The sequence below is a fragment of the Quercus suber genome, unplaced genomic scaffold, assembly GCF_002906115.3.
Source record: "Quercus suber isolate HL8 unplaced genomic scaffold, Cork oak 2.0 scaffold_386, whole genome shotgun sequence".
Taxonomy (NCBI): domain Eukaryota; kingdom Viridiplantae; phylum Streptophyta; class Magnoliopsida; order Fagales; family Fagaceae; genus Quercus; species Quercus suber.
Genome location: NW_027069838.1, coordinates 396,301 through 414,376, shown reverse-complemented (window position 1 = coordinate 414,376; position 18,076 = coordinate 396,301). Strand labels below are relative to the sequence as shown.

The window sequence follows — 18,076 nt, the reverse complement described above, 5'->3', positions numbered from 1 at the left end:
AGTTACCACTTTTTTTTTTTCCTTACTAAAGAAAAATGATTAGATAATGCTTCCTTATGAATAGTGGAATGACGAAATCCACTTTTTTGTGGGGAAAAAGAAAATAATACCATATAACTATATTTTTTTCTGAACCAAAGAAAAATTAATAAATACTCTAGAATTGTGGGGATATGCTGCTTCTTCATCTCACGTGTGGAATGACGAAGTCCACTATTTTAAAAGAAAAGAGAATACCAGATAACTACATTTTCGAAATACTGAATAATTATCTATGAACCAAGTTCGCATGGTATTGGGAAGTTGAAAAAATTAAATACAAGTTAATGCCGAAGGCCCCTCCCCACTCCTATTGACAGTATATCCCCATCTTAGGATCACTCGAACTTGGGTCCATAAATCCCTCAAGCCTTTAAAAGTACTAACTCATATAACGTGGGCGGTATTACTATATCTTACCCTTGTTTCTCTTTGAACCAAATCTTTTATTTTGTTTTAGTTAATTAAATAGCCACAACAAGAAAAATGGAAGATTTATACTTTGGACATTTTCATTAAAAACACTAAGAAATATTAGTTATGTTAATGGTTTCAAAAAACGGTATAGTCAAATAACCAAAAAAGGGATTGATTACTGATGTTAAGAGTCAACCGAGGTTGAACCAGTGGTCGAATCGATGATGTCAATAATAATTTCGTTAATAATATTTAAATTATATAAATAAATAATGGTTTTTTTAAATATATACTAATAAACTAATAGTAATACATATGCTTTTTTTAAAAGAATTTATGTAAGTTTTTAGCATTTTGTATCTTATATTTTCTAAATAAAAATACCAAAATGTAACAAAGAGTACTAAACATCAACATATTAACATTACAAAATAATCATCCTTACCCATAGAGCTAACGTTACAAAACAATTATCCTCAATCCATAGAACTAAACATTACAAAATAATCATCCTTAACATAATAAACTTTCAACAAAACCTAATAGATAAGTTCATTACATCAAAATAACAAATAAGTTTCAAACAAAGAACTATTAAGTTCTAAGGTTCATTTGATGACAATACAAGCCTCATTTGTCATAAAGATATTTGTAATTAATATCATCATGTAAACCAAATGCACTATCACCACCAGCATTATCATCATTGTCATCTTCACCCTCGTCCTCATTCTCTTCATCTTCAGCATCAATAGGATGATTTCTAACTCTAAATCGGGGAGGAGCATCACATTCAACACCAAATGATTCCAAATCAATGTCATCATCCTCAATCACATCATTGTTCATATCTATACAAATTCCAAAACCAAAGAACAATAAATAAAAGTATGATTCTAATAATCATTTCTCATAAATCATAACAATCTATTAAAAATATGTAACTAGGCAAAGAATTCATAAAATTTAATATAAACTAATCTTCTTGTGCATGGTTAGACCCTCCTTCAATTAGATAAACTCTCTCTTTGTATAATGCATTTTCTAATTTCTCATAATCAAGAAGTGTAGGTTCCTCTTCTTCCACTAGCCAAAATTTTGTTTTATCAATACTTGCATAATCAACATGATCAAAATTGAACTTCTTATTTTTGCCGCTATACCATAAGATGAACTTTTGAATAATTAGTAACCAACCACACATTAAAAGAAAAGAAAGCAAGAGTAGTATTTGAATAATTGAATAAGATCTATATGCCTATCTTTAAACTGGTAGTTATTATGAACATACACAAGATCATTAAGTTGTTGATGCTCCAATCTATTTTTCCTTTTGATACGTACTTGTTTAAAAACACTCCAATTCCGCTCACAAAAAATACAGAATACAGAAAGAATAAAGGTGGAGAAAACTTACATGTGAAGTAGAAAATTCGCGCTTGTTCGTGAGTAATATGCCTCTGTCCTGCATCCTTGTTCTAATATCTTCTACAAAATCCTGCGGCATGTTTGTTAAAATCAACTCCTCCAAGGAATCCAGCTTCTCTAATTTAACTGACTTATTAAGTTTTTCGCAACATCTAATTTCCAACTCTACAAGTTGGGGCATTGCACCTTGCTCCACCTCCCACTGCTCCAGTCGCTCTAGATTCCACATTTTCAAGACACGAAGCTTAGGAAAGTGGGTAGAATGACACGTCATTTTCGACTTTACATAAGAGCGAGCAAAAAGCCTGAGGGTGTTCAGCTGTGGCAGCAGCTTCCCTAGCACCGGCATTGGATCATCTTCTAGTCCTGACATCGACAGTGTAAGAGTTCTGAGGTTTCGTGGAACGTTATGTATGCCATCCTCCAAAAAATTTTGTTTCACGAGCAAGTTGTGGTTGGTGGACAGGTCATCCTCTTTGCCCATCTCTCCAGACAAATGTAAGTTTGACAGAAACCGATGTTCCTTACATATATATATGTCAACCTCTTTCTTTATCTCTCCAAACAAATATAAGTTTGAGAGAGTCCGATGTTCCTTCATAGGCGCCAACACGAGCTCTACAGGTTGACCAAATGGGTCTCTCGATTTCAACTTTAAGGTTTGAAGGTTAACAAGTTCTGAAATGCACTTGGCTGTTTCCCACGCTGATTTTGAATGGCATGTCAGCCCCAATTTTCTGAGGCTAGTGAACTTGTCCAGTTTATATTTATAGGGGCAATTAGCACCAATATGGAGCTCCATTAATGTCAGAAGGTTAGGTAAGGACTCTTTTGGTGGCTTCTGAACGAAAATCTCATTCATATAGAGATGTCGAAGCTTCTTTGCCTTCCAAATGGAACTTGGCAAAGTCGTTACATTTGTATATTTCAAATCTAAAGTCTCCAAACATGGTAGATACCCAACAGACTCTGGACATGTGTCAAGGCCAGTCCATCGTAAGCCTAGGTACCTTAAATTCTGCAACTTACCCAGTTTCTTAGGTAGCGAAGGTTTGTAGACACCCTCTAGATCAAGCACCTTCAGCAGGACAAAACCTCTTCTCTTGATCATTGTTTTAAGAAACTTACCAATTCCACTATTGGATGCATCTCGTTTCTCGGAGTTGAAAGAAACATAGGAACGTAGCTGTCGAATGTGAGATTTAGAAGTAGAAGACTCCACCCCAAATTTATCTGCAAGCCTTGGAATGTAAGGCTCAGTTGAATCTGAGTTGGAAGAAACATTGGAACGTAGCTGTCGAATGTGAGATTTAGAAGTAGAAGACTCCACCCCAAATTTACCTGCAAGCCTTGGAATGTGAGGCTCAGGTGAATCTGTAGATGCGCAATCTGTCTTGCGGTGGTGGACATGAAGAAATCCGATATCATTAGCTTTTGGCAAGAAAATATCATAGAGATAAGTTGGCATTCGACAAGTTTTGGGGCTTCCATCTGATTTCCATTTTGCTATTTCAATCATGTTTCTACACACTAGCTCTTCCAAATATCTTTTGGCCTCATCTTCAGGGATTGTCCTATCAGGTATGAATTGAACAAATCCCTCGGCAAGCCACAACTGCAACAGCCTCCGTATGGGGATTTCATAGGCTTTTGGAAAGAGAGCCAAATAAAGGAAACAGGGCTTTAAAACATATGGAAGTTGATCATAGCCAAAATCGACGATATTTGCAAGACGGGATTGACTTCCTATTCTTTGTTCAGCAAGCCCAATCACCCTTGACCACTCCTTATAATCTAGAGCTGACAAAACCCCTCCCAGCAGAACGATTGCTACAGGAAAACCTTCACATATTCTCAGAATATCTTCCCTGAGGTTGTTTAGTTCTTTACTATATTCTGGTCTGCCTACCTTCTTCAAGAACAATGACCAACTCTTCCCCTCAGTTAATGGCCTTAATTTGAGTGGAGAACTCCACGGATCAGCTCTCTTTGCTATATTGAAGTCGCGAGTAGTAAGAATAACTCTACTTCCATTTACAGCATCTCCAAAACAACGGAAAAGCTTGTAAACAGATTCGACTTGGACTTCATCCAAGACAATTAGGAACCTGTGCTCCATTGAACACTTGAAAAGCATATCAGACAATTCTTCCTCTACCATAAGATCTAAGTCCTTCAATTCGCTTGTTGGAAGCTGTTTAAGTATGATGAGCAAAAGATCCTTATGTTCAAGGTCTCCGGAAACATGGAGCCAGGCTCGCCATGGGAAACGCTGTCGAATATCTAGTCTGTTGTAAACATTCCTTGCCAAAGCAGTCTTGCCAACTGCTTCATCGACAACTGCTTCTTCACGGACCACTGAAATCACACGGAGGCTATCATCATTGTGATTAATCAGTCGAGATACAAGCTTCTTTACCTCATCTTCACGTCCAACAAAAATTGCATCCGGATCCTGCTCAATTAATGGACTCAGCTCAAGCGGAGAACTCCATGGATCAGCTTGCTTTGCTACATCTATGTTAGTAGTAGTGAGAATGACCCTGCTCCCATTCACGGCATCAGCAAATGGACGGACAAACTTGAGCCAAACATCAACAGTTTGGACATCATCCAAGACTATAAGAAACCTGTCCTCCATTAAAAACTGGAAAAGCATAGTACACAGTTCTTTCTCATTCATATGCTCTAAGTCATTCATTACACAACTTGGAAGCTGTTTTAGCAAAGCGAGCAAGAGGTTCTTATATTCAGGATCTCTAGGAACTTTGAGCCAGGCTCGAGACCTGAAATGCAGCTGAATATCTAGTCTGTCATAAACTTCCCTTGCTAAAGTTGTAAAACATATTTCTTCGCCATTTACTTCCTCTCTAACCAGTGAAATGACACAGAGGCTAGCCTCATTATCGTAGATCAGTCGAGCTACAAGCTCCCCAACAAGGTGGTGGCAGCGGCGGCAGCACTGTCCTGCATGTATTTCTCGTCTGTCTGGCAGCTCTGTGTTGTCTACCATAGGCTGGCCTTGCGTCTCACCAAATTGCATGGATACAGCTTTCACGCGCTGCACTAACTTCATCATTTTGAAGCTGAACCATAGCTGTGTCCATGGTGAAAACGCCAATGGCATTTCAATTTGAATGACACCCTTTCGTCTCCTTTGTAGAAGGAAACTTTCGGTGAAGTGCTCTGCAGAGTAAATAGTGCGCAGTAGCGAAGCCTCCTGGGGCGTACTACTACTGACTGTGCGCTGAAGCGAGGTCTCCTGTGGACTGATACTGATAATCTCATGGTTTGACTTCGAAGCTTTGAGGAAGCACAAAATCTTTTCTAGTTCATTGACAGCAGTAACCACACGATTTCTCAATCCTGGAAGGACAAATCTTTCCTCGTCACGCATCTTCTGTAATTTCCCCCATAAAAGTGATACGGGCACTTCAGCTGCCATAACTTCTTTCAGTCTGTTCTCCTTTCTCACAATTGGGGTGGGAAAGACAAATGAGCTACCAAATTTGTATGCCACAAATTATTGGCAATTTAAGATTGTTTAGAAGCCTAGTCGGTATTAAATTGTGAGTAAAATGCAAAAAAAACCTGTGTTTGGTTGGGGTGAAAAGTTGGTGGATGGAAGTGGGGGAAGAAAACACAATTTTTGTTTGTTTGGTAACCAGAGAATATTGAGTGGAAAACTAGTGGTCCCAACCTCCAAAAGGCTGTTTTCTACCGTGGCCTCAAAAAAAAAAAAAAATCTCCCTGAGAGAAAACAAGTAGGAAAATTGATGTTTCTTGTTCACACTTGAAAATGTCATTTTTGCCCTATATTGTGTTCTTAGTTCTTACTAATTCATAGCAAGCACGCAAGCAACGGGGGATTTTAGCCTTTTACTCTTATTTTTTAAAATATTTGGTAATATACTCCTGTTTTCAAACTATTTAGTTCTATGCTTCTATTTTGAAACTTAATTTTCTTAAAATTGGGTTTTAATGAAGAACTCAATTGGTTTAAAATCGAGTTATGCTCGATCAAACTTAAAAATAAAAATAAAAAATAAAAAATTGCATGGAACTCGAGTTCATGAAGCTCGAGTTCCCTTTAAAACGCCACTATAACATGATCTGAACACAACTATAGGTTTTGGGTTGATCAAACTAAAAAAAAAAAAAAATTGCATGGAACTCGAGTTCCATTTAAAACGCTGCTATAGGTGTTCCTGAATGTAGCTATAGGTCCATCAAAAATATAAAAAGAAAAAAAAAATTTGTTTAAATTTTCATTGCCCCATACTTGATTTTCTACCAATTGAGTTTTTTTTATTGAAACTCGATTTTAATAAAATCAAGTTTCGAAATAGGTGCATGGACCTAAATAGTTTAGAAACGGGGCATATTACCAAATATTTTAAAAAATAGGGGTAAAAGGCTAGAATTTCCCGCAAGCAACACATTATTTTTTATTGAGTAATGCTATCATTATAAATTATTTTCTAACATTTTTACAAAATGTTAATGTAGTTAATTTTTTATTGATTTTCATCTGAACCCATCATTATATCACTTTTTTATTTATCAATAACCACTCACTACATTAGCAATTTGTAAAAAAATTTGTAAAAAACTTTGTATTTGTAGCATTATTTATTTATTTATTTATTTTATCTCTTTTTGTGTTGACACTACTAGGGAATCAAGGTTTTTATTTTATTTTTTCTTCCTTATAAACGTTCAATACTAGACCCACCCAAAAATAGCCACCAAAGATGTTACGTTAATAATTTGAGTAAGTAAAAAAATATATGTTAATGAGTAATATAATATAAAAAATTATAATGTTTTATGCAAGAGAAAAAGAGTAAATTTTTACAAATTACATTTTCCATCCCTCTACTTTTATTCTCAATTAAACAAAAAAGTCTTTCATCCTTCCACTTTTCCACCCTCCCAACCAAATACAAATGAGAGAAACTAAAATATTTTATATCTTCCCACTTTTCATCAATTCCCCATTTTATATCCTCCCAATTTTTCACTTCTTCAATCAAACAGATCCTAACAATAGTTGAGATTAATTAATACATCTCAATAATAGCCGACAAAAAATGCTTATGTGTGCACGTATTTTTTTTTTTTTAATTTTTAAAAAACTTATAATAAAGTTGTCATATGCATAACACATGGCCATTTCTGGTCAATAAATGAAATTAAAATGAATAATGCAATTTAGATATTTAAAACCTCAAGGGTCAATAATATAAATGAAATTAAAATGAATAATGCAATTTAGATATTTAAAACCTCAAGGGTCAATAATACAAAATTGATAGCAGAGGCTTTAATACCTACTTGTTGTGTATGTAAGCAAAGAATAATGGGTTCAAGCAAAATAGAAAGAAAAAAAAAAATAATTCACACAAGAAATTTATAGATTTGTGTGGTTCAATCTTAGGCCTATATCCATTAAGCAGAAATTTTCACTAAGAAAAATAGAGAAGTTACAAAGTCAGCACAAAGATATTCTCACAAAACTCAAATTTTAAATACATTCAAAGAACTTTTTATATAAGTAGTATTTAGTAAAAAATTATTAGATATTTTAAAAGTACAGTGACGTAGTGACGTAGTGCTTCCTTACATAAAACATAAATTCAAGCCACATGAAACATAAATTATTAGGCACCAAATTCAAGCCGCATGAAACATAAATTCAAGAAAAAAAATATTATTTCACACCTACCTTTTTTCTAGTAGGGAGCATATCTTCTGCAATTGATGAATATGCAATCCCTTGCAAGCAACAATATAAACGGTCAATTCAATGACAAAGCGCCTAATGCCTAAAATAATACACATAACTAGTTGTTCCAATCACCTATTCATGACTTACTTCTAACCCGCAACCAAACGACCCAAATCTCAATAACCATCAGCATTCAGCAGTCACCGGCCTCTCAAATTTGAAGTTGGCCACCAAAGGAATACACATTTGGCCATAATCGGATAAATAAATTATCGGTAAACTTATTTGCTTTTACTATCTTCTTATTATACATTTTTTAAATTTTGGTTGGAAGGCAATATCATCAATACTTCACCAAGAACTAAAAGAGCATTATATAGGAAAATTCATTTAAGTGCATAATAATGGAATAACCTTAACCAGCCTCAGCATATAGCTCGACACACTCTCTCTCTCTCTTTAGTTGCACCATTTTTTTTCCCTTCAATCTAAAGTCATCATGGCAAGACTCATCATGACATACTGCTTCTCCACTGCTGCACTCCTATTATTCTTTGCCACTGGACTGCTATTATTCTACTGGTGCCATACAGCTAGAGTCACAGACCATAGAAGATAAGTCATATATCTCTAAAATTTATATTATTGAGTACATGATTGCTTCATTATTATTGTACGGCTGGATGCAAATTTCTTTAATATTATCTCACTATTTAATAAACATAGTTTAATAATATTTCAATAATAAACACATACTAATAAATTGATCTATCCCTACTGGACATACATAATTTGGACACAAACCATCGCTGGACATACCTTATTTTTATGTTGAACATAAACTATACCATGGTTGAACATGGATTATTTTAGACCATCCCACTGCTAGACAAATAATAATTTATAATATTCTTTGATATTGGACATCATCCAATATACATCATTATGATCTTTAATTCATAATTCAATCAAAGCTATTACACTAAATCCATATTACTTATTTCAACCAAAATTGCAACCATAAACTCAAAGTTATTACACAATACATATTATTTATTTATTTCAACCAATTATCATGATTTTTAGACTTTGGGCTTTATTTATTTTGTAAGCCTAAAAATGCACCGGAAGCCATTGCTTTATGCGGCCCAATGTTGACTTCTGGATTCTACTGCCCAAACAAACCTAGGTCTAGAAAGGTCACCCCCTCTATGGGTGTAAGCGCCCTAGGACAGCATCCTTTTGGGTTTCTCTAAAATCCGTGGAAAGTATGTCTTGGCCTAGGGTAGACCATAGTGGAGGGTGTAAATGGAGTTGCCTAGTTTAGTTTTAGGAACCATAAAAATAGTTTCCTTCATGGAAAGACTGATCTTTACTAGAGTAGATTGGAAGACACACACCCCATGGTTTTTGTTTTGATGAAACTCTGTTTCTGAATTTTTTTTTTTTTTTTTTTTAGTGAGAAAGTTAGAGCGAATAGAGACAAAAGGTTGAAATTCAGAGAAACACTTTTTTTTTTTTTTGGATGAGTACAGAGAAACACTTTTGGGAATTATGGTTTTTGAAAATGTTATAATAATAAAATAATAAGCAATGTGGTGTCTTTTGTTCCATCCCTCCGTCCATAGATGGAGGTGCAAGATGAAACTGATAAGATGACCAAACAATCGAGCACGGGGAATTTGAATTATAGTTCTTCTCGTGAAGGAGAGTGGACAATGCAAATCACTAAATTACAAATCTCTCTACAGAAAAGATTAAACGTTTCCGTATATTGCACGGATTATTGACCTTTATATAAAAGTTGCTTATTTACTACACACGAGCACACATTCTCCACTCTGGATAGATGGATAGAGCTTAACATCCATGTGCCTGGTTTTTCTTCGGTCGAATGATGGCACATTTCAGGACAAGCCCCCCTTCCATTCTGAAGAATATTCACCCATTTTGAATGTAATCTCTCCAACATTTTCTGGTGTCATTCTAAATTCACCCACCTTGACGTCAATCCAATTTCCTCCTTCTTCTCCACTTAAATTTTCTGAGCGAGTTAGAATTTTCGAACTTGGGAGAATGATCGTAAGAGTCACTGAGTTCTTCCACGTATCATTCATCTTTACGACAAACACAACTTCATACTCAGTTCCAGGTGAGAGATCAATTGTACGAATCTTCCCTTCAATGTTTAACCAACATACTCCTAATAGCTCAGCCATTTCAATGACTTCACCGCTGTAAAGCCAAGTAAGATTAAAAAAGAAAATTAAATTAAACAAAATTTGAGCTAGAACTACAAATATCTCCATATATATATTTGAAGGTTTTAATTTACCTTGTATCGTTCTCTTTGATCCATCCCCAATACTGATCATTATCAATCCAACTGATTGACAGTTTTTTGGCAAACAATACGAAGCAATTCTTGTTTGACTTCTCGTCAACATAATACTTCTGCAGTGGTAAGCATAATAATGAGAATACTAAAAATAACAGTAACAAAAATAATCATAATAGGCTACTTTTCTATTTATAAGATGCGATTCCTAAAACCATTCTTTCAAGAAATAAAAATCCTAAAACCATAGTAACATTAAATCATTGCCATTAATTTTTTAAGCTAATCATTGCCATTAGACCTCTTACTTTTACAAAAGTCCTACACATAAAAATAAGGCCAAATTACAAATTGCACCTTTCAATATTACCTAAAATTCAATTCAAGCCTGTAACTTCAATTTCGTTTACTTAAGTTTTGTAATTTTTAAATTTATCCAATTAAGTCCTCATGTTAGCCCAAAATGATGATGTTTTGTTTTGTTTTAATTTTCTTACATAAAAAATTTCCATAAATTTACTATAAATTATTTTTGAGAAACAAATATTTTTTAAAAAGAAGAAATTATTATTTGGGATTAAATTTTATATTTTTTTTTAACAAAAATGATTAAACCAAAGAAGAACACAGATAAAAGAATGAACTATCTTCTAGCAACTATTTATGAAACATATAATGCAAACAAATTAAATATTGGTGCATTATTTTGGATTTCGCAGATAAGGGTTAGATAATAAATATATTTAATATTACAGAGAATGAGTATGAAATATGTACTGATTATATGATAATGTTCCATCTATGTATATAAGATCAGGGGAAATCGATAGAGAACTTGCCAGTGCATTCGGCTCTAAGAACACTCCAGCATAGAGTTGTTTACACAGCTCGTCAGGGGAAGACTTGTCGAATCTGTCCATAGGTATGTTTTTGTCTGTCAAAATCGCCCGGAAATTAAGTGGGGGCTTTGTTCCTCTCTTTGTTGTGAGTTCATTTCCCTTGACTGGGTTTGCCTCACTATTTTGTTCAACTTTGATTTCATCAGTTTCCATTTCCATTTCCTCGACTGAGTTTGTCTCATCACTGCTAGTTTGTTCTGCAAACTGCCGATCCGGTGCCTCACTAGCCACCCAAAAAGGCAACCAAAGAAAGAAAATGAATGAAATAAAGAGCCAAACTCAAATTCCACATAAAGAAAAAAACCACCAAATCATAAGCACACTTTCATGTATCAAAAAGCGAAAAAGAAAGGAACAACAGTAACCACATCATACGCTTTTATCTGACTCATTGTCGTTAGTATATATAGCACGTCTTGAGTATTTCCTCCAGGACCTGTTTTCTCAGAGAGAGAGAGAGAGAGAGAGAAGACCTGTGGGGGGGAGACTTAGTTGTTTATGGTCGTCCGGGATTCATTAAGGAAATGAGCTGTTTTTATTTGGTGAGTATGGCCCGCAGCATTACAGTGCTGTGCAAGCCAAACCGAGGAAAAAAAAAAAAAAAAAACTTACAATGCTCTGGCCTCTTACAAAGGGCGTGGGCCCCACATGTAGGACCCACATAAGGCCCACCCTCTTTGTGAGAGCCCGGATACTACCCCGGAAGTATGTAAGTACTGTCCCAAACTTCAAGTCTTTGATTCCTATTGCTAGAGTATTAATCATTTCTTCCACTAGTAGGATCAGCTCGTTAAAATGAAGATCAAAATTCATCAATGATATAGGATTTGATTACTTTGATTAAAATCCCATCATTTGTAAATATTTATAGCCAAACAAAGAAATTTATAAATGATGGGATTTTAAATGATGGAGATGTAAATCCCTTCATTTATAAAAATCTATTTATTTATCAAATTCTTTGTCAAAGACACGCTAAAGTAGTCTAAATTTGTGCTATGTAATCATATAGTGTTCCTGAATTAATATAATCATATAGTGTTAATATGGTAAGTGCATTTATTTCCATATACTAGTTACTTATATGTGGTACACTAATTATTTATGTAAAATAAATTTTATGATTATATTGATAAAATTTATAAAGAAATGATTGATTAGTAATATGATATTTTCGCTCATATTGAGTTGTTTTGAAAATAAAGTGCAACAAATGATAAGAGTAAATTTGATTCCACGTAATCAAGAATATGAAATATAATTGTATGTTTAAATTGATAAAAATCATTAAATATTTATCAATTAAGTCTAGCAATTGCTTCATATTCTTGATTATCTTTTCTTTTTAATGACATGTTATATATGTTATATAATTGAAGTTGATAACCGAAATTTAATAACACACAATAAGAATTATACATGGAACATAATATAATTTCATATAAAATAGTTTAAAATACACTGTACATCGCACATGACATCAACTAGTACAAACAAAGACAATAATAATTTTTTTTTTAGCCTATCTTATAATAGTTTCAGCTATTACACGGCTACGTGATTTCTGGAAGTGGTCACTTAAGCCAAAATGTGCCATGAGAAGCCATACATGAGTGAGTAGCTCCCCTCCTCGTCTAAGTTGTTGAGCATGAAGTCTTCCTTTACATTGGCTAGCAGCATGACCCAACATTTCAAGCCAAACATTTTTAATTAGTTCCCATTTCTTCTCATCTTCGCCCAATGCTGAAACAAGCTTACATGCATGGAATATCACATTATTGCTTCTATCCCTTCTACTTCTGTCCCTTCCTCCAACTGTTAGCATGACCTCGGATTTCACTTTACTCAATTTCTTTGAAGCTTCCTTTAGTTCAATGTGTTCAACTGATTCGCCAGTATGTTCTTCAATGAAGTCTCCGACCTCAGTGTAAATGTCCGGAACTTGATACGTGCCATCCCAATTGGTAACATATTAGGATGCTTTACTAGAAGGTAGAGCATATATCGGGATAGGTAATTGCATCTTTGGCGCAGTAAACCTTTTTCACTTCTTTCTTCTTTCGGTTCTCGTTCGCCTGATTTTTTATTGGCCGGTGCATGAATACTATTGGGACTTATGAAATCTTTGAAGTAGCAGATTTCTGTAGCTAGATGCCAGATGAGGATGCTCTGGTCAAACTCCAATTCAACACTCCAAGAAAGATCACGACGTTGAAACTTTTCAAGTGTGCGGCCTCCCCTAAGACCATACAAATCTTCAAGTTTTGTGCCACTCAGTTCCGGCGATTCCCTTACAATATCCCTGATCCCCAAAAAGATCAAATATTGTATATCAATACTGTGTTCCTGAGGAATATCATATGGTTGACTCTCCAGATTTTCTTTTTTCATCTTTTTTTTGGCTAAGTGAATCTCAAGCATTTCATCAATGCCTAATATCTGTAGGATTCCATAGCGAGGCAGGGTTTTTTTGCTTAAGGCAAGGCTTAGCAGACTGAACTGACCAATGGAATTTGACCACCTCTTTTTTTTGATAGCTTTAGATCGTAAAGTACGATTTATCACTTCTAAGAAAGTGGTTTTTTTATTCTTAATTAACCAATAAGCGGTCTGGTCAGAGATAAGCAATTCCCTAAATGCATAAAACTCCATAAAAAGAGCAACGACCAACAATACCAAGGTTATAATAACGTCAATCCTGGAGTGATGATGCCTCTCCTTGAGGTTGAGAAATAGCACCAATACAATGGAGATGATAAAGATTGCAATAATTCGTAGAGCGATGCCCAAGCGAGAGTAGATTGCGTTTGCCTTCGTGTATAAGAAATCGTATATAAAACCAAGTTCAATGTCAATAACCTTGAAAGCCTGTAGACCAGATAGCTCTTGGAATATTTTTACGCTTACATCTCTGTTAAAATATAAAGGAAGAAAATAAAAAGAATTAGAGAATGAGAGAGAGAAAGTAATGGTTTATGTGAATCAGTCTCACTAGACATGGCAAAATGGGTCAGAATTTTCTGACCCAATCCGAAAAATACCCGACCCGACCTAACCCGATTTTTTTTTTTTACTCGAAGCAAAAACGGGTTGACCCGTGACCTAACCCGACCCGACCCGACCCAACCCGCAACCTGACCTGAACCCAAACCATTTTTTTAAAACTTTTTTTTTTGGTAAAAAAAAAAATAGTAAAACTAAGACAATATTGATTTAATTGTTTATTGTGAACTTTAAGGAAACAATTGATACATTTACATAACTACATGCAAATTAATTAAAAGATAAATTGTTGAAAATTCTGTAATCAGTAAATATTTTTAGATGTCAAATAACAAAGTACATGCCAAGATAATCTAGTTACAATAGAGTTAAAAATATAGATTTAAAATTGTAGATATGTGAGAAACATTCACAAGTGTGAAAATAATGAAGCTAAAGTATCAAATTAGCATAAATTATGAATACTTAGACCTATTTTTTAATAATTTATGTCCAAAATAAACGGTTTTTCAAAGTAAATTATGATATTTCCTAGAGTGTTTGTTACTTAACAATAATATGATATTCATAAAAAAGGTCATGTATAAATAAGTAAGCAATTAAATTTTAAAGTACATCTCAAATTGAAATAGAGTATCAACCAGAACTGATAATAGATTATAAAATTAATTTTCAAGATTGTAAATTTCTTATATGTTCTTATTCTTTATCAAATGAGTTATCCAATAAGTCATTTATAATTTTGTTTTATATTTTGGAATGTTGATATTGTGTAGAAATAAAACTTGTGTATTTGTTTTACTTATCTTTATGTTATTTTGTTTTAGATAGTAATGTTAGGATTTGTATAATTTTAAAATTATTGAATAAGTATTAATAAATTTAACTGAGTTCATTCTTGATATAAGTGGTAAATTCAAAATAATGCATTTTACATCAAGTAATTTGTTGCATAATTTTTCAAATGGCAGATACATATTGTTTTCTTTATAAAAATTTAAAAAAAAAAAATTTACGTGAAAATACGGGTCAACCCGACCCGACCCAACCCGCAACCAAATTGATCCGAACCCGATGTTGACCTACTTAAAATGACTTGTTTTTGACCTGTGAACCGTTTGACCCGCAACCCGATTGACCTAACTCGAACCCAACCCGACCTGTCCGTTTTGCCATGTCTAGGTCTCACAGTTTTCGTCCACATCAATAAACTCTTAGAAACTGTATTTTTAGTTCTAAAAACATTTGGGCAAGGGGTGTTTAAACTTTGGCCCTTCTTATAAAGAATAAGGGGCAATACCACTAAATTAAAAGGCTCTTTAAGACCCATATATGGAAGCTATGATCGTTTTCTGAATCAAGGATAATCAATATGCATTGATTTAAGTTATAATAAAGGATCATGACTAAAATTCCTAAACAATAAAACATGAAGAGTAGATACATTAAGTCATAAAACAAGTGCATATACTAACCGATCTTGAGAGCTTATTATGAAATCTGCAAAGAGACGTTTGACCATCTCAAGTAAGCGATTCGCTTCAAGTAATTCATCTGCATCAGGATGAACATCATTCAACGGTTTATTAGTTGAAAGATCTGGTACCTCGACCTCAAAAACCAGATGTTTTGTGAGATGGTGCCCCTCCCACTGCTTCAGTTTACATTTCTCCATTATTTTAGAATTATCAGTACGGATATCTGGAATTGAGTCTCTAAATGTTTTTTCACTTGCCAAGAAGAGGACCCGTACTCTTTCTCCGTATTTCATAAGCCCAACGATGAACATCAAAAAAGAGAGTAGAGAGAGACTAGAGCTTGTCCAGGCTGTGAGCCAAATGTACAATGTTGAAATTGCTTGGATAACCAGCCCCAGTGAGTGCCTTTTCCACAACTCGTTGTCTTCCAGGGAGTAAGCAGTAATGGTATCAGTGCCACCCAAGTGCAATAGCAAAATGGGTGCCCAAAATGCTACTAGCTCATGCTTTGGATCAACTAAACCATTGGCGTCGTAAACACTTCCTAGTTCATTTGAGATTATGCCAGCAGCCATTAATGCTATTGAGTCAGCGAGTAAGTAGGCTGACCAAACAGTAAATCTGATCCAAGATCCCGAAACACGCTTTCTACGCTTGCCCAGAACGACGAGAATTATTTGGGCAGAGAGACTAAATAGAACCAACACTCGTAGCTGCCATTCTGTCCACATATTCATCCAACTTGGAGGAATCACCTCCATCAACCTCCTCTTCTTGATAAACATTACACTGCTATCAACTGATAATTTACATGCATATTATTAAAGCTAGGGAAAAAAAAAACGCATTCAACATTCTAGTACTACTCCAAGTGATTAGCAGTCAATAAAGTATAGTAATACTAGCAGTCAACAAACATAAAAGAAATACAGAAATTTGAAGTTACTAAAAGTTTGTTCAATTACTAAAGTATCTACCTGTGGGCATCAGCATCATTGGCGGTTTAGCTTCCAAATCGGTACTTTCATCAGAAGGGTAGTTTCGTTTGTATTTTGGTATGTGTGGCCAGAGCGACAGAGTGAGAGGGGGGAGAGGAAGGAGGAACTTTTTTTGTCCAAGAGTACTCCAGCCTCCATGAGCTTTAATGCTGCGTTAAAAACATTAATTTACTTGGGAGTTTTTTCTTATCTGCTAAATTTTTAAGATTTTGTAGGAAATAAAGGATAGAGGCAACCACCGTGCACTCTTGGCCTGCGTTTGGATAGCAATTTTTCTTACTCAAAGTAAAGTTGCGTTTTGTGTTTTTTTTTTTTTTTTTTTTTTTTTTGCCGCACGGGGGACAAAATTTACTGTGCATGTACTGTGCGCACTGTTCATGCACTGTTCACACAATATTTAATATTAAAAGTGGGTCCCATAACATTATTCACACATTTAAAAATTATTTTGCTACAGTGTTTTCAGCAAAAATAAGTTTTTATCAACTTTCAGCAACAATAAGTGCTATCCAAACGGACCTTGTTGGTGTAGTAGTCATTCGACCAGTATAAATGCTTGTAAAGCATGAGGGGTAAGGGTTAGAATTCAAGTATTTAGAAGGGAGTTTTACACAAATATATACTTAGATTATGTTAGAGCAGAAATTCTTTCTTATTAAAAAAAAAAAAAAAAAAAAAAGGATAAAGGCAATATCATACTAGTTTTTCTGAATAATTTTCAAGAAGATGGCTTAACTTACACTAGGAAGAGAAGTAATCTCGCACCACTATGTAATTCCTTGTGGCCCGTGGGATTCAATTTTTAAATTAAAAAATTCCCGTGCCTAACTTTTACCCACTCACATCATAAAAACAATGGCATAATTTTGGGGTACATTGGAAAATTATTGTATATTCCAAGAATATAATCCCGAAGTATGAAGGGAGTAACTCCCATAGTTGTATTCAATAACAACCTGGGCGCATTAAACATCAAATTCGGCAATATCAAATTAATGTGCATGGCCAAAACTGTCAAGTCCCGAGCAAAATATATGAACTAGGCATGTGACAATGATACCCATAAAAACTTCCCCATGTAAGTGGTCAAAGCCATCCCAAAATAATTCAATAATTATTTAAAAAATAATAATAATTCAATGACAAATAAAACTTCAAAGACTTTTCTGAAAAAAACAACTCCAATAGCTGACAGTCCATTGACAATCAATCTCCAATAACTTAGCAGCTAAAAGAAATTTCTTAAAAAATTACAATGAACAGAAAAGTTCATAAATTTTAAATCTTCTAACAATTACTAAATATATTAGTGTCAAATCCTAATCTCATGCATAGGACCCCAACGACAATTCAAATCTACCACGGCTCCAAATATGGAATAGAGAAAGAATATAAACAAATATTAAAATAAAATATTAACAAATGCAGAGAATTGTATTCTCATAGCCTCGCTCTACTTATATTTCTTTATGTACTTCCAACCATATAGGATAAGACGATTCTTTTTTTCTTTTCTTTTTATTTTATTTTATTTATGGAAACACACACTTACAATGACACCCCAAACTCCAATAGGATAAGACCATTCTCAGGAAAACCAAAAAAAAAAAAAAAAAAAAAAAGCTCTAGGATAAGACTTTGGTCAAAGAGCATCAGGGCATGTGTTGAAATTTACCCTCACAATTTTTTATTATTATTATTTTTTTAAAATTACGTACATGGTAATGCACTTACCAATACCAATT

The 18,076-nt window shown here is 34.2% G+C and overlaps 3 protein-coding genes across 4 annotated transcripts; all 3 read right to left on the bottom strand.

Annotated features, from left to right (window-relative positions):
• Positions 1 to 900: 900 nt before the first annotated feature.
• LOC112030882 (putative disease resistance RPP13-like protein 2) lies at positions 901 to 5,358 on the bottom strand. Its single transcript, XM_024063552.2, has 2 exons — positions 1,874 to 5,358; positions 901 to 1,307 (listed from the first exon to the last, which is right to left on the bottom strand). Exons 1-2 carry the CDS (start codon positions 5,327 to 5,329, stop codon positions 1,302 to 1,304), a joined length of 3,462 nt encoding a protein of 1,153 aa, XP_023919320.1. The 5' UTR covers positions 5,330 to 5,358; the 3' UTR covers positions 901 to 1,301.
• Positions 5,359 to 9,271: 3,913 nt separating this feature from the next.
• On the bottom strand, positions 9,272 to 11,370 carry LOC112030888 (uncharacterized protein PHLOEM PROTEIN 2-LIKE A4). Of its 2 annotated transcripts, none has more exons than XM_024063563.2 (4): positions 11,218 to 11,370; positions 10,793 to 11,075; positions 9,951 to 10,069; positions 9,272 to 9,850 (listed from the first exon to the last, which is right to left on the bottom strand). In XM_024063563.2, exons 1-4 carry the CDS (start codon positions 11,223 to 11,225, stop codon positions 9,523 to 9,525), a joined length of 738 nt encoding a protein of 245 aa, XP_023919331.2. In that variant the 5' UTR covers positions 11,226 to 11,370; the 3' UTR covers positions 9,272 to 9,522. The 2 variants fall into 2 exon arrangements, with proteins under 2 accessions (XP_023919331.2, XP_023919330.2); XM_024063562.2 differs by having other exon boundaries at positions 11,228 to 11,370.
• A 910-nt stretch (positions 11,371 to 12,280) lies between these two features.
• Positions 12,281 to 16,569, bottom strand: LOC112030845 (uncharacterized). Its single transcript, XM_024063506.2, has 3 exons — positions 16,311 to 16,569; positions 15,331 to 16,132; positions 12,281 to 13,763 (listed from the first exon to the last, which is right to left on the bottom strand). Exons 1-3 carry the CDS (start codon positions 16,327 to 16,329, stop codon positions 12,719 to 12,721), a joined length of 1,866 nt encoding a protein of 621 aa, XP_023919274.2. The 5' UTR covers positions 16,330 to 16,569; the 3' UTR covers positions 12,281 to 12,718.
• Between the last annotated feature and the right edge of the window lie 1,507 nt (positions 16,570 to 18,076).